At 40.9% G+C, this 25,073-nt stretch overlaps 1 protein-coding gene across 1 annotated transcript; it reads right to left on the reverse strand.

Moving 5' to 3' along the window:
* Positions 1-1,063: 1,063 nt before the first annotated feature.
* LOC308616327 (small ribosomal subunit protein uS19-like) lies at positions 1,064-1,573 on the reverse strand (the record flags this gene model as incomplete). The annotated part of the gene is made up of 1 exon (XM_081232598.1): positions 1,064-1,573. The coding sequence occupies one exon, from the start codon at positions 1,571-1,573 to the stop codon at positions 1,064-1,066; it is 510 nt and encodes a 169-aa protein (XP_081088724.1).
* Between the last annotated feature and the right edge of the window lie 23,500 nt (positions 1,574-25,073).

Genomic DNA, 25,073 nt, shown 5'->3' on the forward strand with positions numbered 1-25,073 from the left:
AGACCTTTCTGACCCCAGGTCTTTCTTGTTGGCGATCCATAAATAAATAAATAAATAAATAAATAAATAAACAAACAAATAAATAAATAACAAAATCTCTTCCTAGTCCAATCCTTACCAAAAAAAAAGGCAAAATTTTCCTAAGATTCTCTGGCCACAGAAGACACAACGTCTGTGTTTTATGCCAGGTACATTTGATCCAGTTGATCAGTCATTTAAACTCCTGCAAACACTTCATTCACTTGACTTCCAGGAATCACATTAACTTGGTTTTCTTCTACTCCTTGGGCATCTCCCTTGCTGGTCCCTCCACATCTTTTCTATTTATACTCTTTCTCTTGTTGATCTCATCCAGTCTTGTGACTGTAAACGCTATATATGTTTATGACTCAGCCTGGATATTTCCCTTGAATTCCAGACTTATATGGCCAATTGCCTACACTCCATCTCCACTTGAATGTTAACAGATATCTCAAATTTAGCGTGTCCAAATACAAATCCCTGTTCTTCCCTCCTACTTCATCCAAGGAAGAAACTGAGCACTGTGAGGAAGAATAACAGGGGGGAGGGTATTTACTTTTGATGGAATGGGAAGACCACCCTGAGGAGGTGACATTTAAGCTGAGGGGAGGTCTGAAGGATGAGAAGAAAAACAGGAAAGCAAAATATAAATCTGGGGCGGGGAGGGCATTTCAGGGAAAGAAAATCTTATGTGAAGACCCTGAAGGAGTAAAGAACATGGCGTATTTGAGAAACCAAAAGAAAGCCCATGTGACTGAAGTGAGAGATTGGCAGTTATTTCCTGTAGGTTCTACAGTATCTGTGATGGTTAAGAGAGGAGTCCTAGAGCTGGATTCCTGAGGTCAAAACCAGGTTTCGCCTCTTAACAGCTTGTAATATTTGACAAGTTACTTTACTCTGTAGCATATATTTTAGTATAAATGGGAACATCTATTTTGAATTCAATTACTTCTCCCCACATCTAAAACTGCCACTCTGGTCCACCATCATTTCTGGTCCTCCTCCTAAAACTGCTTTCCATTTGATCTCTAGGTATTTACCCTTAACCCCATACAATCCATTCTCCAACAGAAGTCAGGGTGATTTTTTTTTTAAGGGGAGTCTGTGTCTTTATTGGCCCGCAGGCTGCGTGAGGGGGATGAAGCGGGAGGAGTGGGGTCCCTGATGCCAGGCAGCCGAGCTTCACGGGCTTGTAGGTGATGGAGAACTCGCCTAGGTAGAAGCTGATCATCTCAGGGTTGATTTCCACCTGGCTGAAGGCCTGGCCGTTGTAAACATCCACCATGCTGCCCCGCATCTCGGGCGAGATAATCACCTCGAGCACGGGCGTCTTCTCCACATGGGGCTTTTCCGTGGGCGGTGCCTCCTCCCTGGCCTGCGCAGGCGCTGCAGCAGCAAGTGCGGCTTCCTCCGCAGGCCAGGTCTCAGCGGCGCGCGCTGTGCAGCTGCATCCGCTGCTCCTAGGACGGATGTCCGGCAACTGGTTGAGGTCCACACCGAGGCAGGTGAACTTGCGGAAGGTCCGCTTCTTCTTTGGCTCCACTTCGGCCATTCTGTTGGTGTTGCGATAAGCCAGGGTGAGTTATTTTTTTTATAGAAATGTAATCATGTCGCTTACCTGCTCAAAACTTTCCTAGATTTAAAGCAGATTCATTGAGAATAAAATACGAAGGTTTTCCCTGGCCCTCAAGGCTTTCCACGCTCTGACTCTTCCCTGCCATCCTAGACTCATTTTCTCCCGGGTTCCCTTCACTCACTATGTTTTCTGTCTCGTTCGCATTCTCATCTCCTGGCCTTTATATGTCATGTTTTCTGTATCTAGAATGTTCTTTCTCTAGCTCTCCACGCCTTATTTTTCAGGTCTCTGCTCAAATGTCCTCTTAATGACTTTCCTGATTATCACATCTATGCAGGCACATGCTTTGTCCTCGGTCCCTATGAAGCATTTACTATTTTATGTTTTCCTTTATACTCTTCATCAGCTGAAATTTTATTACTTATTTCGTTGTTGCTTGTTTCTTGCTTGTCTCCCTTACTAGCTCTCAGTGTTTGTAACTGTAACATACTGGAGACTCAATACCTATTTGTTGAATGAGGGGATGCTTTTCCATATTCTGGAAAATGAAAGAATGATTGAGGATATTTGCTTGGAGTTTGTGAATTATTTCCACTTGTCAGAGATTCAGATGGAAAGGTTTTTTTTTTTTTTTTTTCAGTTGCCTCACCTGTTTCTCCTCTATCAAGGATTGTGGTCTGGTGCTGCCTGTTGTTCAGTATCTGAAAACCATTGTTTTTCTATAGCTTATCTGTTTGTTTTTTGTTGTTTAAAACAAAAAAAGTAAATCTGGTCCCCATTTCTCTATCTTGGTGGGAACTAAACAATTGCACGTATATGATTTTTATGACTCCAAATGGTTGTTTATACTTTGTATGGACTTTTACAAATGGAGAGCATCTTACATAAAGGCAATTCATGCAGATCATTGTGTCCTTTCTCCATTTGTCTCCAGGTTCTTAATACCCAAGTCAGTGTGCTGCCATCTTGGGATACCATGCATGATAATGGAAGTTCTATGAATACAAATTTAGAAGGGTCTGATAGCATTTCCTTAGTTTTTTTCCCTAGAGCTCATCTCTGTATGTCATATCTAGTTGGTTGAAGAGCCAGGGCAGATCCCAGAGGAGATGTTTCTGGGAGACCCATAATCCGAGATGTGACTGAACCCTACGTGGTGCTTTGAACAATTCTTACTTATTTTTCACTAAACCAGATAGGTTGTTTCAAATCTGAATGCTAGAAAAGGGAACACGCTAAGTTAATGTCTGCAAGAATTTAGTTGTTCTAAGAGTCAACCCAAGATTTTTATTGTAAGAAGAGTTTCCGCCTCCCCATCTTGGAGATATATTTAAATAATAAAATTGAATGTATGTGGAAATTTATTCAATAAGTCTATACTTGGAAATTTGGATTACAATTCAAAACAATAAGAAATATTTTCTATAGAAAAATCAGGCTTCTATTACATGGATTTCAAGTCAGAATATTTCAACTTAAATATCCTGGGATTGCCTTTCTACAAACTGAGAAGTGGATAATTAGATACGAATTAATCTACTCGCACTTATAATTTCTATTTTCATTTCGAACAAAACACTTTCTCCATCAGTTAAAAGGCTGAAAATGAGTGATTTTATTACAGCGTAGAAAATTCTGTGTTATTTAATCCTTTGCGTAGTGAAAGGGAAACACGTAAAGAACTTTGAAAATGACTTTGCTGTTGGTAATTGTTCTGATGTGTGGTGCCAATTTCTGCATTCAGACCTGGTGTGACGCCAAGAAGTTGTGTATGGTTACTCTTAATGTATTTTTATTATAATAGAAATAAGGCATGAAGAACATAATGATACCCTGGAAGGAGGGAAAAAACTAATTTAGAATGAACAACCAGTTCTGACACAAATGAGGGATATCAAGTAGTGAATTTTTTATAATGTAACTTGAGTTTAGATGTAAATATAGCATTGAAAGTTAGTGTTCCACACTACTAGGTTAACCCTAAGGGCTTGACATCAATGTCTAGCTTTTAGGGACTAACTTTTAACTTGGATTAAAAGCTTTGCTGAAGTACTGATATTTTGGTTAATGAGCTGTTTAGAAGACTTTATTTATGAAAATCTCATTCACCAGAAGTCTCTGGGAGACACTTGCTATTTGTTGGGTAGGAAAAAGAGGGACAATTATGACAAGGAAGGAAAAGAAAAATGATTTTCTCAGTCAGACTTACATGGACCAGTCCCCAAATGATAGGTCCAAATTGCCCTGAAAATATTTCCATGACACTGGAACAAAATGTGAATTACGTGCATTTATTCAAGAAATGTATAAATATATGATATGCAGGAACTATGCTTCAGTCTTTCTTCTAGATATTTTGGAAACATCAGTGAACAACAAAATACCTCCATAATTCCTGCCCTCTTAGAGCTTAGGCCCTATTAGGGGATAGATACACAATAAAAATAAACATAACTGAATATATTACAAAGTAGAGAAAGTGAAGGGGGCTTCCCTGGTGGCGCAGTGGTTGAGAGTCCGCCTGCCGATGCTAGGGGACACGGGTTCGTGCCCCGGTCCAGGAAGATCCCACATGCCACGGAGCGGCTGGGCCCGTGAGCCATGGCTGCTGAGCCTGTGTGTCCGGAGCCTGTGCTCCGCAATGGGAGAGGCCACAGCAGTGAGAGGCCTGCATACAGCAAAAAAAAAAAAAAAAAAAAAAAAAGTAAAGAAAGTGAAAACAACTTTGGGGAAAATAATAGTTAAGTGGAGTGGGGGCAGGCAAACTGAATGCGTTGTCAATGATGTCTGAGTAGGTCTCATGCAAAGCGTAATATTTGATCGAAAACTTGGAGGAGATGAGGTCCTTGGCTAAAATGATATCAGAAGAACTAGTGGTTCCAAGGGAGTGGTCAGTACAAAGGCTCTAAGATGGGAGATTCCTTGAAGTCAGTAGGAAACAGCAAGAATGGTGTGTGCAGAGCAGAATGAGCAAGGGGGAGGAAAAGATATTATCTCAGAGAGATAACAGGGAGCTAGACCTTTGGGTTTTACTCTGAGGAACAAGATCCACTATGTGAGTCTACTCACCTACCCGTTCTTAAAAGCTTCTATCCCAAGAGACCCATTTTGTTCTACAGGTCTAAAATTAATTATGTACATCGGTCACTATGACTGAAACTGTACTACTTCTGATTCCAAGCACCAACCACTGTCTTCCCTCCCAGAGCATCAGCATCATCACTTACTTTATATTAAGGAGTGATAAGTCAACAGTACTTAACCAGTTGATGAAGAAGTCAATAGCAAAGAGAGCTTCATAAATTGCCACAGTCAAATTTCTTTTTGCAATGAGCTAGGACGTGGGTCAGCAAACTTTTTCTGTAAAGGGGCAAAGAGTAAATACTTTTGGCTTTGCTGGCTGTATGGTGTCTGTTGCACATACTCAGCTCTGCCCCAGTGGTGCAAAATGTGTAAACAAATATGCACGGCTGGGTTCCATAAAACATTTATTTACAAAACCAAGTGGTGGGCTAGATTTGGGCCGCAGGCTCTAGTTTGCTTTCCGTTATGATAGAGCACAGGGAATATATTAGCTTTGGAGAGCAGGGCATTAGCTGAGGGGGGGGGGTGCAGCATGGTGCAGGAGAAAGAGCAGTCATTAAACTCTGGACTCATATAGACCTGTCCTTCAAGCTCAACTCTTCTACTTACCCAGTGCACATAGCAGGTGTTATGGGGTGAATGTTTGTGTCCCACCCCATGCAGGGCTCCTTTTCTGAATTTCTCTCTCAGAAATCTGTTTCTGGAGTGTCCTGCCCTTGCAAGACGGCCACTGTCTACTTAGGCCCTGTTTCCCCATGCTTGAATGTGTAAAACTACCTCAGAGGAAAATCCAGGGGGGACGTGGAGCTCACCTTCTATGCTTCCTTCTCTCAAGGATTACAGCACCTATATTGCTGGTTCTTCAGTGTCAAGCAGTTGTTTGGTATATTTTATCCAGTTCTCATAATGGCCTCAGCCGTAACGTTGATACAGTACAAGATACTCTGCCATGGCCAGAACTGGCTCCCCTTTATGCTTCAACTTACTGTAATATAATTTCCATCCCACTACCCCATTGAAACTGCTCTTGCTAGAGTCACCAGTGATTTCCATGGTCCTACTCCAGTGGATTCTTTTTAGGCCTTATCCTGTTCCATCTCTTAGTAGCATTTGACACAGTTGACCACTTTCTGTCTTTGGCTTTCACACCATACACTCTTGGTATTCCTTCTACCTCTATGGCCATTTTTTCTCAGTCTCCTTCATTGACTTAATTCTCCTTTACTCAGCCTTTGATGTTGGAGTTCCCCAGGCCCTCCGATAGGACGAGTCTTAAGGGCTTTTTTCTCCTCACTGTACGCCCCCTGTATAGGTGATCTCATTCAAATCTGATGATTGCCATTGTATGCTGGAAACTTTAAAATTCATATTTTCAGCCCAGGCCCCACTTCTAAGCTTCACAACTTAGATCTAATGGCCAACTTGAGAGCTCCACTTGGATGCCTTACAAGGTTTCCAAATTTATTATGTCTAAAATGGAACTATTTTTGTGCTGTATGCCGACCTCCCTCTTCCAAGTTCACCATCTTAGCACAGGGCATCCTTCACCCCTCTCCACCCTGTAACTCTTGCCAGGCACTTGGGAATAACCCTTGATTCTTCCCTTTCACTTTAATCCACCAGGTTTCAGTAGCTCATCTTTTAATCAAACTTTCAACGTTATGAGAATCCATCTCTTTGCTGGCTGATGACCTTAGTTTGCTTTGTCCTGGGCCAAGTGCATTGTTTTAGAGCCATCGGAGTCTTTTTTTTATTAGGGTATGTGAGGGTATAGGGGCACAAACCCTGAAATCTCACTGTATGGCAGCATAGGATACATACAGATATTCACAGGCAAGACCAAAGTCATCAAATAAAGACTAATGTATGTTCTCTATGCTTTAAGACATTTAGCACATTTATGGTTAGTTTTTAAGTAATTTGTAGGAAATTTTAGAAATTTAGAGGCTAATTTTCTGTAGATTCTGTAAGGCTCGCCTTATGGAAAATAGTCTCCATCTAACAGAACTGTATTTACAATTTGTGAAACTGCTGCTAGCTAGATTGGCTTTCAGTTTATATTACACAGGCTGAAATTTTAGGGTTTTTTTAGTTGTGGGTAACTGGGGGTTTTAGATGTATGCATGCCATGTAGTCTATTAAATATCTTGAAAATTAAAATGCTTATTAGAAAGAACAATATGTTTTAACTAATGAGAAATGGTCTAAGTAAAATGGTACTCATGTTTTATATATTTCCTTCAGAACCCCTAGTCACAGCACAGTACCCACTGACCGTGAGTGACCTTGGGTATGTCACTTACCTCACGTATAAAATGGTGATGGTAATAGTGTCTGCCTCATCAGTTGCTATGAAGCTTAAGGGACTTAGTATTTATAAAGTGCCTAGAACAGTGCCTGGCCTAGGACAAACATGATAACCATTTGTTAAGTAAATTAAATAAGGTATTCCTAGCTTCTCTTTTTTAGTTTCTCTATTGTTTTGTGAAAGAACTAAGGAGTCAGGAACCCTGGATTCTTACCTCGGAGGTGTTATTGCTTAGCTGTGTGGCCTGTGTGCCACTTAGTGTCCCTTAGCTTTGATTCTGCATCTGTAACATGATAAGTAACACTTACTGGCTACTTTTCTTGTGCCAAGTACTCCATGAAGCACTTGACCTACATCATCTCATTTAATTCTCACAACTACCTCAAGATAGGTGGTAAAATAATAACTTTCATTTCATCTGAGACTTAGAAAAGCTAATAACTTGCCTGAAGTCGCACAGCTGGTAAATGTGGCATCGGGCAGCTTGTCCATTTCCAGAGCACAAAGCTCTGACCTCTGCTCTGAGCTCCTGAGCCTCACTCCTCATTCTTCCCCAGTGGCTGGCTGCTTGTTTCTTACAGAGCTTTTAGGCATTGAAAAGCAGCCCGGGTTTCATCCAGGCCTCTGCCTCTGCAAACTGTCTGCAGTGTTGTCCGTGGGAGGAGTCCTGGAGATTGTCTCTGTGTCAGAGGGAGACTTACCCCTTGTCTCCTGGAGCAGGCTGGGGTCCAGCCCACTTCGGCAGCTCACTAGTTCTCTCCAGAGATGAATAGTGGGAGCCTGGGTGGGCCTTTGTTCCCTGGCTTTTGGTTTTTCTCTGTCATTGCTTTCTTTCTAGGATGTATTTGCAGTTATAACAGAGAAATCATGCAGACCCAAAGCCCTGTGCTGCTTCTTTGGCATTTTTCTTCTCTGAACCAGGTCCTGGTTTCCATTGGCAACCATGTAACTTGATCCCCCACAAAGCAGTTCTCCCTGTAGTGTTAGCATTTCAGAACTGAATCCCTTGTCAAAATAATTGTTTGTTGTCCAGAATCCAGATTGTCTTTACAGTGGCCTTCAGGAGACAACATGTATGTCTATTTGTTGTTTAATACCTTTGTGACCCTAATGGTCAAAGGAGCAGGCCAGGAAGGAAGGAGGCAACACAAGGGGAGAGTGTCCTCAGACCAGCAGAATCTTGTGATTCTTCTTAAGCCACACTGTGTGTAGGGGGATGGGGGAAGGCTTCATCTGTTCCTCCACTCAGGACCAGTAGAATCATTCAATGTCACCGCTAGAAAGGATCACAGACCGTATCCCAGCCACCATGAAGATGAAGAAATCAAGACCATTATTAGTGGCTACTTGCCTTGCTCAAGGTCTCACGTCACCTTAACATTGGACTGGGACCAGCCTTCCTGACACCAGCGCTCTTAACCCTGTGTGGTGTCACCTCCTCCACATCAAACTCGTGTGTAGCAGATACGGATCCCAGACCACAGATTCAGGTGTGCAGTGGGTTGAATTGTGTCTCCTCAAAGAGAAGGGACCCTGGTATCTGTGAATATAAATGTATTTGGAAATAGGGTCTTTTCAGATATAATCAAGATAAGATAAGGGCCTATTGATTAGTGTGGATCCTGAATCCAGTGGCTAATATCCTTAGAAGAAGAAGAGAGGACACCCAGGGACACGCACACGTGAAGACGGAGGCGGAGACTGGAGTGAGGCAGGCCTGCCAGCAAGCGCTAGAAGCTGGGAAGAGTCAAGGGCAGGCGTCTCCCCTAGAGTCTTGGTGGGGAGGATGGGCCTGCGGCCACCTTCATCTTGTGCTTCTAGCCTCCAGAACGGAGAGATTAAATTTCTGTTTCTGCAAGCCACCCATTTTGCGGTAACTAGTTGTGGCAGTCCTAGGAAACGACTACAAGGTGGCTATTAAATATAATTTTATTTTTCTGTAATTCAACGTGACGTTTATTTTGTCCTTCAGTTCTGCCAGGGGGTAAACACTTAAACCCAGGCAACTGAGGTTCCTTCCACCTCCCAGGGTTGTGCCTAAACTACAAGTTGGGCCCAACCCAGTTGTCTGGGAACATGCCTTGTGTCCGTGCCCATGGCCTCTACATCTCTTATGGCTCCAGGGGCCTCCAGAACACCGCAAGGCACAACCGTCTCAGACAGGCAGTTTGCACTCATGTAAGCCTGATTGAGGTGGTCTGGACATTTCTGCAGGAGTGCTTCTTTGTCATTGACTCAGCCAGGGAAAAAAGCTTTAGGGCCCCTCCTCCCAAGACCCACCTGTGTCTGTTCTCTCATCTGTACCCCAGCTCTGCAGTTATGGAAAAATAATTATACCCACTTCGCTCTACCTCATTTCTTGGCTCTCTTGCTACGCTCATTATCGACGCCTTGATCCTCTAACTTCCTTACCTAGACTTTTGGGGTACAAAAGCCCAGATATTTGCCAGGTCTTTCAGCTTTCTGTCTGGCCACACCCCTCCCCTGAGGCAGTGAACCAAGAATATCTACTCTAGGGGAGGGGGGAGCAAGGAAAGTGGAAAATAGCAGTGGAAAAACAAAGAACATTAGTTGGTTTATCAAAACTATTATCTGGATGAATGTGATATGGAAGAAAAATGTGCTCCTGAAGCCAAAGAGACATGAAATCAGATGCCAACAATGCTACTTTCTAGCTGTAAATAGAGCAAGTTATATTTAGTCTCTCTGAGCCCTTGTACTCTCACTTACCAAAATAGGGAATTAAAGACCTACCTTCTGGAGTTGTAAGGATTAAATTTAGTGAGATAATATATGCAAAGTCGTAGTACTTCCATTTAGCAGAAACACAAAGAGGATACCAACTAGCCAAGCCAACATTGTCACAGAAATGACTTAAGAGTGGGTCAATGTCCCAGTTCTTTCCTAAGCAAACAGCATCCGTGAAGATGCCAGCTATTTATTTAGCCTGAAGATTCATTCTGTTGTGGCCTCCCACTACTAAACAAGATGCCGCTATGGAGGCTGGCCAGCTGCTTAATTGTCTTTCTTGTGCTAAGGAATAGCCTGAGGATAGGAACTAGATTTTCAGTTCTTCCCTATCATCATCACTTTCAGGCTTTGGTGCACTTGGTTTTTTTTGCTTTCCTGAATCCAGATAAATACTCTGCAGACAGACAAATGCCTTATATTTTAATCCACTTGGCTCTTAAACTGGAACACTGCTGAACTCTTGTGGGGAATGAGGAGTGCTCTGGTGTTTTTTCAGGAGCTGGAGGAATCCAGCAGAGCCCTGCTGATGTTGCCAGTTTTCCTTTTCTGGCTACGAAGTTGTCATGAAGATGCAGAGCCGCTAGATGTCACCAGTGGGGAACCGTTCCGCCCTGCTCTCTGTGGTCTCTCCTGCGAGGAGAGGTGGTGATGTACTATAAGCCTTCTTTTTAAAAAATTGTTCTAAAAGACTTAATTTTTTTAGGGCAGTTTTAGGTTCATAACAAAATGGAGGGGAAGGTCAGGAGTTTCCCATATACCCACTGTCCCCAAACATACCTGGCTTCCCCTATTATCAACATCACTCACCAGAATGGTACTTTTTCTTTTTAATCAAGGATGAACCCACACTGACACATCATTATCACCAATAGTCCATAGTTTACCGTAGGGTTTACTCATGTTGTTGTATATTCTATAGGTTTAGACGAATGTATAATAACATATATCCATCATGATACTGTCGTTGCTATGGTCTGAATGTTTGTGTTATCCTCCCAAATTCATAGGTTGAAATCCTAACCTTCAAAAGTGATGGTTTTAGTAGGTGGGGCCCTTGAGAGGTGGTTAGGTCATGAAGATGGAGCCCTCATGAATGGGATGAGTACTCTTATAAAGAGCTCCCTAGCCCCTTTTGCTTTGTAAGGATATAAGGAGAAGTCAGCCACTCAGAAGGGGGCCCTTGCCCTACCATACTGGCACCCTGATCTCAGTCTTCTAGCCCTCAGAACTGTGAGAAATAAATTTCTTTTGTTTGTAAGCTAAGCAGTCTGTAATATTTTGTTTTAGCAGCCTGACTGGACTAAGACAATCATAGCAGAGTATTTTCACTGCCCTAGAAATCCTTTGTGCTCTATCTACTTATCTCTTCTCCATTTCCCTCGCCCCTGGCAACCACTTATCTTTTTTTTTTTACTTTTTTTTTTTGTGTGTGTGGTATGCGGGCCTCTCACTGTTGTGGCCTCTCCCGTTCCGGATGCGCAGGCTCAGCGGCCATGGCTCAAGGGCCCAGCCGCTCCGCGGCATGTGGGATCTTCCCGGACCGGGGCACGAACCCGTGTCCCTTGCATCGGCAGGCAGACTCTCAACCACTGCGCCACCAGGGAAGCCCCCCACTTATCTTTTTACTGTGTCTATAATTCTGCCTTTTACAGTGTCATATAGTTGGATTTATACAGTATTGTAGCCTTTTCAGATTGGCTTCTTTCACTTATTAATAAGGTTACTGCACGTCTTTTCATGGTTCAATAGCTCATTTCATTTTATCACTGAATAATAGTTCATTGTCTGGATGTGTCATAGTTTATCCATTGACCTACTAAAGGACATCTTGATTATTTCCAAGTTTTGGCAATTATGAATGAAGCTGCTATAAGCATCCATGTGTAGGTTTTTGTATGGACAGGAGTATTCAACTCCTTTGGGTAAATACGAAAGTGCGTGACTGCTAGACCATTGGTAAGAGTATGTTTAGTTTTGTAAGAAGCTGCCAAACTGTCTTCCCAAGTGGCTGTACCATTTTCCATTCCCACCAGCAGTGAATGAGAGTTTCTGTTGCTCTACATCCTTGACAGCATTTGGTGTTGTGAGCGTTCTGGGTTTTGGCCATTCTAATAGATGTATAGTGGTAACTCACGATTGTTTTAATTTGCATTTCCCTGATGACATATGATGTTGAGCATTTTTTCATATGCTTATTTGCTATCTGTATATCTTCTTTGGTGAGGAGTCTGTTAAGATCTCTGGCCCATTTTAAAAATCAGGTTTTTTTTTTTTATTATTGAGTTTTACGAGTTCTTTGTATATTTTGAATTAAAGCCTTTTATCAGATGTGTCTTTTGTAAATATTTTCTTTAGTCTGTGGCTTGTCTTCTCATTCTTTTAATATTGTCTTTCACAGAGCAGAACTTTTAAATTATAATAAAGTCCAGCTTAACAATTATTTCTTTCATGGATCATGTCTTTTGTGTTGCATCTAAAAAAGCATCACCATACCCAATGTCATCTGGGTTTTTTCCTATATTACCTATTAGGAGTTTCATAGTTTTGTGTTTTACATTTAGGTCTGTGATCCATTTTGGAGTTAATTTTTGTGAAGATGTGAGGTCTGTGTCTAGATTCAGTTTTTGCATGTGGATGTCCAGTTGTTCCAGCACTATTTGTTGAATAGACTACCTTGCTCCATTGTATCACCTGTGCTCCTTTGTCAAAGATCAGTTACCTGTATTTATGGGTGTCTATTTCTGGACTCTGTTCTGTTCCATTGACCTATTTTCTTATTTTTTCACCAGTACCACACTGTCTTGATTACTGTAGCTTTATAGAATATCTTGAAGTTGGGTAGAATCAGCCTTCCTTAAATATTGTATTGGCTATTTGGGTCTTTTGCCCCTCCATGTAAATGTTAGAAGTTTGATGATATCCATAAAATAACGTGTTGGAGTTTTGTTTTGTTTGAAGTTTGCTGATATCCATAAAATAACGTGTTGGAGTTTTGTTTTGTTTTGTTTGAAGTTTGCTGATATCCATAAAATAAAGTGTTAGAGTTTTGTTTTGTTTTTTTAGTAAATTTATTTATTTAGTTTTGGCTGCATTGGGTCTTTGTTGCTGCCTGCGGGCTTTCTCTAGTTGCGGCGAGCAGGGGCTACTCTTTGTTGCCGTGCGTGGGCTTCTCATTGCGGTGGCTTCTCTTGTTGTGGAGCATGGGCTCTAGGTGCGGGGGCTTCAGCAGTTGTGGTGCACGGGCTTAGTTGCTCCGTGGCATGTGGGATCTTCCTGGACCAGGGCTCGAACCCATGTCCCCTGTGTTGGCAGGCAGATTCTTAACCACTGTGCCACCAGGGAAGTCCCCGTGTTGGGGTTTTGACTGGGATTGCATTGAACCTATACATCAACTTGGGAAGAATTGACATCCTGTGTATTATGCCAGTCTCAGCCTTTAGATAACCCATGTGGTAGCTGGACCCACCCTTGTGGTTCTTACTATGATTGCAGAACACTATCAGTAATAAACATCAAAGAACTTAAAAAAATGTTTATTATTTACAAGTCCTGGAAATTACATGGCACATCTGGGGGCACACAGTGAAGTCACAGGTAGAGAGAGAGAGAGAAAGCACAGACCCGCTTTTATTGGGGTCAAGGGTGCAGGCCTAGGGAGGGGGCCTAGGGTTTTCAAGGCTCACTCTGTATTGGTGAATTTAAAGCATAAAAGTGGTAATTAAAGGCTCAGGAAGAGAAGAAATACAAGCAGTGCAAATGGTTAGTTATTGAAATCAACTAAGATGTCTAAAACAAAGGAGTCTGGGGGAAAGGTAAGGGAGGTGGCAGCCTGCCTCTTTACCTAGCCGTGTGGCTCTTACTAAGGACAAATGCTGAAGAAGTCAAGAATATGGTTAAAGGAAGGCACATGGCTCTTTCCTCTAGAATGGTGATGGGGCAGAAGGTGGGAATGGACCGAGCATTTCAGGACTGGGGCTGCCTGCGGCTCAGTGTTCCGCCTTGTCCAGGGACACACCTTCCCGGGGTGCCCACAGCCAATGACTGACTGGTGTATAAAGGGTCCGTCATTTCAGTGCAATGTGGGACAACTCTGCAGGGCCATCTTAACTCCAGAACTCCCCACAGGGTCAGCTGAAGCCGTTTATGAGGCCTGCATCATAGCTTGGCTTCTCCCTCAGCTAACCCTCCTTCCTTCTCCTCCCCTCCACGGGCACTCCCTAGTAAACGTTCTACTCCGGGCCAGCTTCTTGCAGAGCCTCTCCCACATCTGTGTGCGTGGAGAGACAGCTCATGCTCCACAGTCAGGGTTCCCTTCCCCGCTGGGAGCAAAACTGGGTATTCCCCAGTGTGAAAAGGCAGAGAGAGCAAAATAATTGACTAACCTTGAAGACTAGCTGTGGTACCTCTTAGCTGGCTATGGATGGAGGTAACGTCGAACACAAGCGTATATGAAGAGTGGTGCCCCACACAGAACAGTGGGCATTAACTCCCTAATTCCAGTAGGAATTCATATTGTATAATTTTCTAACTCAAGATAATTAGGCGAACTCCTAGTCCTTTTCAAAATTCAGTTTAAATGTCACTGGTCCTGTTATTCTTTCTGTAGCTTCCTCAGAAAAGGTCTATCTCTTCTTTCACTTTGCTTATACAGCACTTGACATCCGTGTCATATCAAGGAGATGGGAGATAGTGGATGGGGGAGAGCAGTGTGCCCTGGAGGCAGGCACAAAGGGGGTACATTGTCTGTGGAGAATTTAAGAACAATAAGAAAACAGACTAAGGGTCAGCCTGCTTTCCATTATCACCAGGCATTGGCAATTCTAAACAATGTCAGTAACAAAATACTGCTTCCTCCAGTGAGGAGTGCTCCCTCTCCCACCCCCGTAATTCATACACTCCTTCCTACCTCTTGGTCAGGAAGACATACGACTCAGTATGTACCTTAATCATTGGCACTTTGTATTATACTGTTTACCCCAGACTGTGAGTTCTTTATGTCTAATTTAAGTATGGCTGATCTTTGCCCCCTCTTTGTCATCTCTGTATTATCCCTATTATAATTCCTGGCCCAAAGTAGTCACCAATAATACTTAATTGAATGAGTAAAGGGTAGTAATTCAGTTCTTCATCTACATGTGGGAGTAGCAAGTTATTACAGAGATAATAAAGTCTTCTAGCTGTAAAGCTCAATCAGTGTCCTAAGTCAATGTCATTATGATCCCCTCAAACTTGATTTTCTTTTAATTTTCCACAGTTATTAAATCTAAATTCCGCTTTTCCTGGTACCACCAGCATATTGGAATCGATGAAGTTATGTAACAATAATAACTTAAATGTCACTAGCCCTTGTCCCTATCTGCCTGCTCAGGACCAGACCCTATTTATTCATGTATTCAATTGTGCAATGGACAAGAATCCATATAGTAAATAAATATTGACTCCCATGTGCCAGGCACTGGGCTAGCACCTCTGACATCTCATCCAGTTATGTCTGAGAGTTCCAAGTAGATGTCTTAGCCATGATCACAGACAGAGTGAAACTTAAACACTCTTACATTTCTCTTGCTAATAGTGACCTCCTCCCATAATGAAACTTCAATGCATTATTTAATAGCAATGTCTCTGACTATGAATGAGTCTTTGCAAAGTCTCCTTCCAAGGATGAGGAGAAGAGGGCAAAAAAAGAAAGAAAATTCTCCTTAGCCACTCATCACCCTTCATTTCTCCAATCAATCCTTTACGTTATGGCCAGACTATCTTCCAATGTCTATACATAAGTTTAAGTCATCTTTCTTCATCAAATTTCATCAGTGGTTTCCCATTACTACAAAATACACCCCAAACCCCATGACATTTAACGCTAGTTGAAGAATAAAAACATACAAATAAATGTCACAGAACCAAAATGACAAACATATGGGAACTCTCAGGCTTTTTTTCTCCCTGCCAACTGAAGAGTGGTCTGGCTTTCCCCTGCTCAGTTTTTTCTTTCCTTTTCTCTTTTGGGGAGAGTTCTCCCAATGTCCTATGCACAGCTGCTTGTTGTTAGGTATAGTTCAGGGGCAAGAGGGAGAATGGGCCTGAGCTTCAGTGTGTGCTCAGCCTACCGAGTGGTGCCAGGAGATGACGGTCCATCCATAGGTGGCAGGTTTATCTTCTTTGCACAGAACTCCTGCAGAGTTGGCTTTTGTGAATCAAAATTGGGAGAAACAATGAGAAGGCTGAACAAGAAAAGAGAAGGAAAGGTGCCAGCGAGAGGATAGCTAGGACTGAAAATGGAGTTTTTAGGGTGGTTACTTTGGGAAAGGACCAGAGCAGCTGTGGGTTGGGAGGGAACTGGATGGGGGAGAAATGGGATTTTAAGAAGTATTGCTCAAATAAAGAATCTGAGTTACTTTGAAATTTCTTTTGGTTGCTGGATGGTGTTTTCTTTGTCTGCCATAGTGTTAGAAAAATCATTTTACATTCCAGACTTCACGTCTCAGTTTAACTAGCTAACCAGTTAACTAAGGTCTGCAGCTGCCTTCCAGGTGAATGAATGCTGGGAGAAGAAATACTCTCATCTTCGCATGTATCAGCTGTTTGACCTTTTGGAAGTTAACACTTTTCTTAATTTCCATGTTTTCATCTGCAAACTAAGGTGGTAATAGCACCTGCCTCGTGGAATGGTTGTGAGGATTAAGTGAAACCGTGCGCATCTACAGTGCTGTCCTCGGTGTTTCGCGTAGTGTGAGTGCTCAGTGAATGACAACATCCTGTTACTGTTCATGTTGTTAGCTGGAGAAACTCAAGCAGAATCCTTGGAAGTCTCCACAAGGAAATTATGTGTCCTGGCAAGCTAGATGGGCCCAAGAATAACCCTGGGGCTTGCTGAATTACAGTGAATGGCATCAAAGCATTCTACGCCTTGCAGTGGTTCCTGTAGTCTGTAGACACAGCATATTTTCATATCTAACTTCTAACATGTCAGATTTCCTCTAAGTAGTAGTTCCTTATGCTAAGCCTTTCATATAATTTTAACATTTTTCTGCATCTCATTTGCTTAAGTTTGTTTTTCTTTTTCCTTCCATATGCCATCTTGTTTGCTTTCTCCTACTCAACCTCACTTCTAATAGAAGGATTGAAGGATCGCAAAGGGCTCCTCCAAATTTGAATTTGAGGTAGAAATATGCCTGTCATCTCAGCCGTCTTCTCCATACGCCATTGCCTTCTTCCCTTTCCTGCTCCCTATTTCTCCTATGGACAACTTACTCTGCAAGACCTCAGCTCTTTCACCTTCAGAGGGGAAAAGGATGGAGGCCTTTAATCAGCTGTATCAGTTGTTTTTGTTTCATAAGGAAGCAACAACAATAAAAACAAAACCCGCACTGCCTCAACACCTACTTGTAATTATAAGCCAGATACAAATTAAAATAAAAGTCAAACAAACACTGGGGCAAAAGCTCCTTGAACTAGAGTGTTCCAAAGGGACTGTCTTTCCCTTGGTTTTATTTCACTTTCTCCTAAAGCTTGTTCTTTGATTATTGAATTGCAGGGTTCTATCCTCTCATACCATTTTCAAAGGCTCAGTGTTCTTAATCTATGGCCTGAGAATACCAGCACGAAAGCTCTCTACTGGAATCATCCATGGAAGTGTTTCAAGGGGATAAGACCCTTTATAACTATCTTAAAGACGTGTGTGTGTGTGTGTGTGTGTGTGTGTGTGTGTGTGTGTGTTCATATGTATAAACAGACCATTTTCTGGGAAAAGGCTCATATCTATTAGTAAAATCCCAAAGATCCCTCCAAAATTAATCACAATTGGTAGGACTTTAATCCTTCATCCAAATACTTAATTCCATTTCTTTCTTTTTTTTTTTTTTGCGGTACGCGGGCCTCTCACTGTTGTGGCCTCTCCCATTGCGCAGCACAGGCTCCGGACGCGCAGGCTCAGTGGCCATGGCTCACGGGCCCAGCCGCTCTGCGGCATGTGAGATCTTCCCGGACCGGGGCACATACCTGTGTCCCCTGCATCGGCAGGCGGACTCTCAACCACTGCGCCACCAGGGAAGCCCCATTTATTTCAGTTTTGTTCCTGCTTCTCTCATTGCAGTTATATTTTCTTTTTACCCTAGTAGTTCTATACAGGCATTTTAGATCTCGAAGCAGAAATATTTCTTCCTTATTCACTATCATTTGAGAGGATTAACTCCCAGTTTAGGGCCTATGTAATAGACATTTCAATTAAAATAAACTTTTCAAAGACTGTGGATGTGTGGTGATACAAAAGGTCATGAAGCTGGGCTCCTGCTCTCTAGGAGTCTATAAGTAAAACAGGAAGGCATATATATTTTTTAAAAAATGACCATCAACAACAACAATCACAGCAATGCAGAGTCATATGGGGAATAATGGGAAGGATAGATGAGGAATTTCTAAACCTATCCAGGAGAGTTAGGATGGAGCTGTTGAAATAGGTGATATTCAGATGTATCTTGAAGGGCCTTGAGGAATTTTTATAGGGAGAGCAGGTGGGAATGAGCATTGTTGGCAGGAAGGGGGACAACAGTTAGTTTGGGTGTGTCTGGGGCCTGAGGTAAATGGGTCAGTGCGGTGGGACCTGTGACTGGTAGGGGACCTTGGAGTCAGGTGAACGATCCCAGGTGGATGACTTGGGATTTCAGGTGAAATCATCTATGCATATATATGGGGTGTGTGTGTGTGTCCTTACATATATGCCTATCTAGAGAAAATGTACTTTGGGTGAAGTCTGCTCAGTTGTTGAGAACTTCCAGGGCGTGGGATACGGGAAAACAGAGGGTGAGCAGACAGAGACCATATTGGAATTGAGGAGTCCAGGATCTAGAAAGGCACGTCCAGGTCTGAGGTAGAGACACGGGGACAGTTCCCTGAGACGTGAAAGAGGACCCGAAGCTGCCAGAGGGGAAAGAAGCCAACACTGCTGTATACGCTCTTTGATTCTATGAGCACTTTAAAACGCAATAATGAATATAGACCCTTAAACACTTCAGTTTGATTGTTTAAATTGGGAGCTTTCAGCTTATTTTATCAAGAAGTATCTTGGGTTTTGTGAAGAGTATTGTGCAGAGTGCAGTGGTTTAGGTCATGCAGTTATGTTCCAAATGAAACCCTATTATTCGCTGGTAAAGGTCAAATACAAAATGACTGTTTTGAAAAGGTGACTCACACATAATTCCTTTGCATTTTAATAAATAGCATGTTCATAGATACTTTATCCTGAGCATGTCTTTGGTGCCTTGGCAAATAGGGCCACATAATATTTTCACTGATAAACACATTACCGATGGCAGAGCCTATAGACCACAGAAAGCAAGACTAAACATTGTAAAGTTGTTTGTACGTTATGGCTCTCTGAGAAAGAACCAGACGTTTGTATCCTTTGCCTAGGGCTGCTTAGAGACAGTTTAGCTGTCACATAGTTACTAAATGGGCTTTTAATTTACTATATATATCTGAACCTGAGGATAATGTTGTGAGTATTTGAGAATTGGCTTGTGGAAGAAGCTACATTTGGCTGTTATCACTGCTAAAGGGGCCAGTTTGCAGAAAAAATATTTTTAAGGTGTGCTGAGATAATACATTTGAATTAAATTTAGTGGGCAGAGTATGGAAGGAGTTTGCTCTGAAGATAGCTTTTATCTAAGCCCTTTTCCATGATAAAGATAGAAAATTTTATAAGCTGTTGTTTTATTTGGTTTTTTTCCTCCATCAAATAATATTTACTAGTTATCTTTTTTGATGACACAGGTCTTGTTTCTTCCATTGTTACCCTTGATGATTTTGTCTAAGCATGTTGCCAGTGTATACCCTTAAATCAAGAAACCCCAGGGTCTTGCTGGCAGAAGGAAGTGTGATAATTTTTTACAGGATATAGTCACAGATTATAGGATTTGTTAGAAGTGGGGGGAGGGAAGAAACAGCCACCTGGAAGTTGCTTTCCGCCTCTCAGAGCTGCAGCAGTCTGTGGAAATGGTGACCAGTACAGTCAGAGAGAAGACCCCCTTCCTGAGTCCTCCCAGGCATCCCCAGGAGGACACATTTGCAGATGGGAAGTAGCAGACAGTGCACCTCTTAGGGTCTGGCCCTGCAGGGCTCTGGACATTTCTGTATGCAGACTTTTTCCAGGAAAACTGAACTGTGTTAATAATGACTAAAAGGTGTTTCTCCATAGTTGGTTGTTAATAATAAACTGAAAAGCAGTTTATTAGTCTGATTTGACATCTTGTCATTACCACTTAACTTACATGCTGATCCGCTACATTGATTTTTAAAGCTTTACGTATCCTTTGCATTTACATTGTTAGCTAAAAGCATTTTGTCGAAAAATTTCACCATCTGGCAATTTAATTCTTTCCAAGTGTCTCTTGTTTAAATATGAAACCACAGCTTACACTTTTATCTAGCAACCACTTAACTTGAACACAGTTATTTAAAATTTTTAAACTGTGGATAAACCTAGTCACATAAAATTGTAAATACTGTATACTTCAAAATATTACCAGCTTCTCCTAACAAAATTTAGTATCAGCAATGCTATTGCCCTGTGTGTTAAAAAAACAAACAAAAAAACAAGAACCAGCCCTGTATCTTGTTTAGAAAGGTTTTTCTCCTAAAGACAAAGATGCCATCAATGCTAGCTCGGAAGGATCCGTTTAACAGCTGGTGTGTGGCATGCAGTGCCTAAACACTTGTTACATAAAGATGGCATGAATCTAATAAATAAAAATTATTCAAATGGTCATAATTTTAAATGCAGTTAAATCAATGCATCTGGGTACATAGGATTTAAAAAAATTCTCTCTTCATCCGTAGCCTCATCTGGAGTTACTTAGCATGTTTGTTTTGAATCTCTGACTGCTAACCTTAATCCCATTTCTCCAGCATTCTGCTCAGCAGTTGTCCTTATATTATCATGAGGTTGTTGCCAATACTGAAAGTTTAGAATTTGCTTTGAAATTTCAGGATGTTTCCCTGCTCTCAGCACTATAAAAAAATGTATATATGTGAAAAAAAAGATTTTTAAGTTTCTCTTCAGTGCTTATAGGGAAACTGTTTACCTGAGCACTTGGGGGAGAGAGGAAGTCCTCAGGGTGTGTGTGAACAAATTCAGTATTTGGGAAGAAAGATGCCAGCTGATACTTCAAAATATTGCACTACATCACGAACGTCTGTATTGTTTGTTATATGTGAGGTGGCATACATAGCTTGAGAACTGCTGAAATACATAACATTGTATGACTCGACCAATTAAGAAACATTTCAGTCAAACCTGGAAGTTGGTCTGCTTTTAAAACTGGTAGGCTTTCACAAGTTCCACTGGGACAAGTTACATGTATTTCCACTCCTCTATTTAGCAACCAGAGGAGCACCTGCAGACTTGGAAATTTGTCTCATGACCCTAATTTCTTCCCATATTTACCAAGACCAACTCATATTAAATTGCCCAACAAAACCTGAACAAGCATCAATAATATTTTCCTGTTACACAATTTGCTTTTCATTAAAGGCTACATGAAGAGGAGAAACTCAATTATTTTAAGATAAGAAGTTAGTTTAGGTGGAACTCTGCAGATATGCCAGCCATCTGGTTCTGTCACAGACTCCCTAGGGATCCTGAACATGCTTGCAACTGAAAAGAATTTGAACCTGAATGACTTTTTTTTTTTTTTTTTTTTTTTTTGCGGTACGCGGGCCTCTCACTATTGTGGCCTCTCCCGTTGTGGAGCACAGGCTCTGGATGCGCAGGCTCAGCGGCCATGGCTCACGGGCCCAGCCGCTCCGCGGCATGTGGGATCTTTCCGGACCGGGGCACGAACCTGTGTCCCCTGCATCGGCAGGTGGACTCTCAACCACTGTGCCACCAGGGAAGCCCTGACTGACTTTTAAATTGGGACATAAAATGTGGCAACCCAGACTATGCACAGATACTTAGCAAGGACTAAGGACTACCAATTTTGAGGTTTATGCTCCATGATGTTTTCTTCAGAGAGAACTAAAAGGGATGCAGACACTTGTTAATAATTGAATAAAAACTCTTTCCCTAAAATTAAACCATACCTATAAGATATACATATAGATAGATAGATAGGTAAAGATATATTTTAATTTTTATTGGGGTATAGTTGATTTACAATGTTGTATTAGTTTCAGGTGTACAATAAAGTGAATCGGTTATACATGTACATTTATCTACTCTTGTTTTAGATTCTTTTCCCATATAGGCCATTACAAATTATGAGTAGAGTTCCCTGTGCTATACAGTAGGTTCTTATTAGTTATCTATTTAATGTATAGCAGTGTGTGTATGTCAATCCCAATCTCCCAGTTTATCCCTCCCCCTGCCCCTTATCCCCTGGTAACTGTAAGTTTGTTTTCTACATCTGTGACTCTACTTCTGTTTTGTGAATAAGTTTATTTGTACCCTTTTTTTAGATTCCACATATAGGCAATATCATATGATATTTGTCTTTCTGTGTCTGACTTACTTCATTCAGTATGACAATCTCCATACATGTTGCTGCAAATGACATTATTTTGTTCTTTTTATGGCTGAGTAATATTCCATTGTATATATGTACCACATCTATATGATATATTTTAAATTATTCCAAAAAGTCTTTTGCTCTGAGTGACCTTTCTCATTTGCCAGTTTGCAGGGAAACACATTATCAGTAGTTAAATTCTTATGTAAGGAAACTTCTGTAAAGAAAATCCAAAGTGTTATATAGATTAGTCTAAAGACTATAAAGTAACAAATCTCATTTTCGTTGTAGAATTTTCTTTTTTAATTGAAATGTATTTGACATATAACATTGTATAAATTTAAGGTGTACAACATGTTGATTTGATATATTTATATATTGTAATATGATTGTCATTGTAGTGGTAATACCACTATCACATTACATAATTATCATTTCTTTTTTTGTGGTGAGAATAAAATAAGATCTAGGAAAGGATTATTTTCATTTTCACATCAGACACCTCTTCAGCTGTCTCTCCCTCAGTCAAGCTGCACCGTTTTTGAGATCTGCAGTGAGCAGTATATGAGAGCACAGGCTGCTGGACCATATAGGAAGTGGAGAAGTGTGCAGGGTGTTTGATCTCAACAAACTTGCAGTTTTTCTTTATCAAAAATGTCACATGTCAGAACACGGGTCCTATGTCAGAACACAGCTGACTTTGTAGTTTGTCTGGCAAACACCAATTTTAGATCTTTTAAAAATCATTAATAAGGATATTGCCTCCACAGCCTGCCACAATCCCCCATTAACTACCAAAATTGCATTTACCTCCACTAAGGGACTGCAGTCTGTGCCAACACAGGCCTAGACAACAGATGTTCCAGGATGATCATTTAAAGATGTCTCAGACTTTTCATGATGTAATTGACAGTGATTTTGAGACCATTGACTCTGATTTTGAATCCTAGAGGGATGAGCTCTGATCAATGGAAAAAAAGCTTCACTTGCTACAGGAAGATATGCCAAGCCAGGAAAATTTTTTTGGTTCAAATGTCGCTAGAATTATATATTAAGAAAATTATATATTCAAGTAGTTCAGCCCATGCAGAAAACTTCCAAAGGAATATGTACGGCATAAATCTTACATTGTATTTGATTTTACAATTCAGTAGGTGTTTGTAAACACAGAAGACCATGAATAGCCAAAGCAATCTTGAGAAAGAAGAACAGAGCTAGAGTAATAGGCTCCCTGGCTTTGGACTATACTAAAAAGCTACAGTCATCAAAACAGTATGGTACTGACACGAAAACAGAAATATAGATCAATGGAACAGGATAGAAAGTCCAGAGATAAACCCACACACTTATGGTTACCTAATCTATGACAAAGGAGGCAAGAATGTACAATGGAGAAAAAACAGTCTCTTCAGTAAGTGGTGCTGGGAAAACTGGATAGCCACGTGTAAAAGAATGAAATTAGAACACACCCTAACACCATACACAAAAATAAACTCAAAATGGATTAAAGACCTAAATGTAAGGCCAATACTATAAAACTCTTAGAAGAAAACATAGGTAGAACACTTTCTGACATAAATTGCAGCAAGATCTTTTTTGATCCACTTCCTAGAATAATGAAAATAAAAACAAAAATAAACATATGGGACCTAATTAAACTTAAAAGTTTTTGCACAGCAAAGGAAACCATAAAAAAAAATGAAAAGACAGCCCACAGAATGGGAGAAAATATTTACAAACACAGCAACCAACAAGGGATTAATCTCCAAAATATACAAACAGCTCATGCAGTTCAGTATCAAAAGAAACAAACAACCTAATCAGAAAAGGCGTGGATTATCTAAATAGACATTTCTCCAAAGAAGACATACTGATGGTTAAAAAGCACATGAAAAGATGCTCAACATCACTAATTATTAGAGAAATGCAAATCAGAACTACAATGAGCTATCACCTCACACTGGTCAGAATGGCCATCATCAAAAAATCTACAAACAAATGCTGGAGAGGGTGTGGTAAAAAGGGAATCCTCCTACACTGTTGGTGGGAATGCAAACTGATGCAGCCACTATGGAGAACAGTATGGAGGTTCCTTAAAAAACTAAAAACAGAGCTACTATATGATCCAATAATCCCACTCCTGGGCATATATCCAGAGAAAACCATAGTGCAAAAAGATACATGCACCCAATGTTCATTGCAGCGCTATTTACAATAGCCAAGACATGGAAGCAACCTAAATGTCCATCAGCAGAGGAATGGATAAAGAAGATGTGGTACATATATACAATGGAATATTACTCATCCATAAAAAAGAACAAAATAATGCCATTTGCAGCAACATGGTTGAGTGAAGTAAGTCAGACAGAGAAAGACAAATATCATATGATACTGCTTATATGTGGAATCTAAGAAAAAAGCTGAAAATGAACTTATCTACAAAACAGAAATAGAGTTACAGATGTAGAAAATAAACTTATGGTTATGGGGGTAAGTGGGGGAGGGATAAATTGGAAGACTGGGATTGACACATATATACTACTATATATAAAATAGAAAACTAATAAGAACCTACTGTGTAGCACAGGGAGCTCTACTCAATACTTTGTAATGGCCTACATAGGAAAAGAATCTAAAAAAGAGTGAATATATGTATATATATAACAGATTCACTTCGTTGTATACCTGAAACTAACACAACATTGTAAATCAACTATACCCCAATAAAAATTTTAAAAATAAATAAATGTTTGTAAAAACATACATTTGTGAAGAATTTTGGTAATTCTTTTGAAAACTACATTGTCAAGGACAGAATCATTGTGTCTAT

This window comes from Mesoplodon bidens (genome assembly GCF_964165515.1).
Source record: "Mesoplodon bidens genome assembly, chromosome: 4".
In the NCBI taxonomy this organism is placed as follows: Eukaryota; Metazoa; Chordata; class Mammalia; order Artiodactyla; family Ziphiidae; genus Mesoplodon; species Mesoplodon bidens.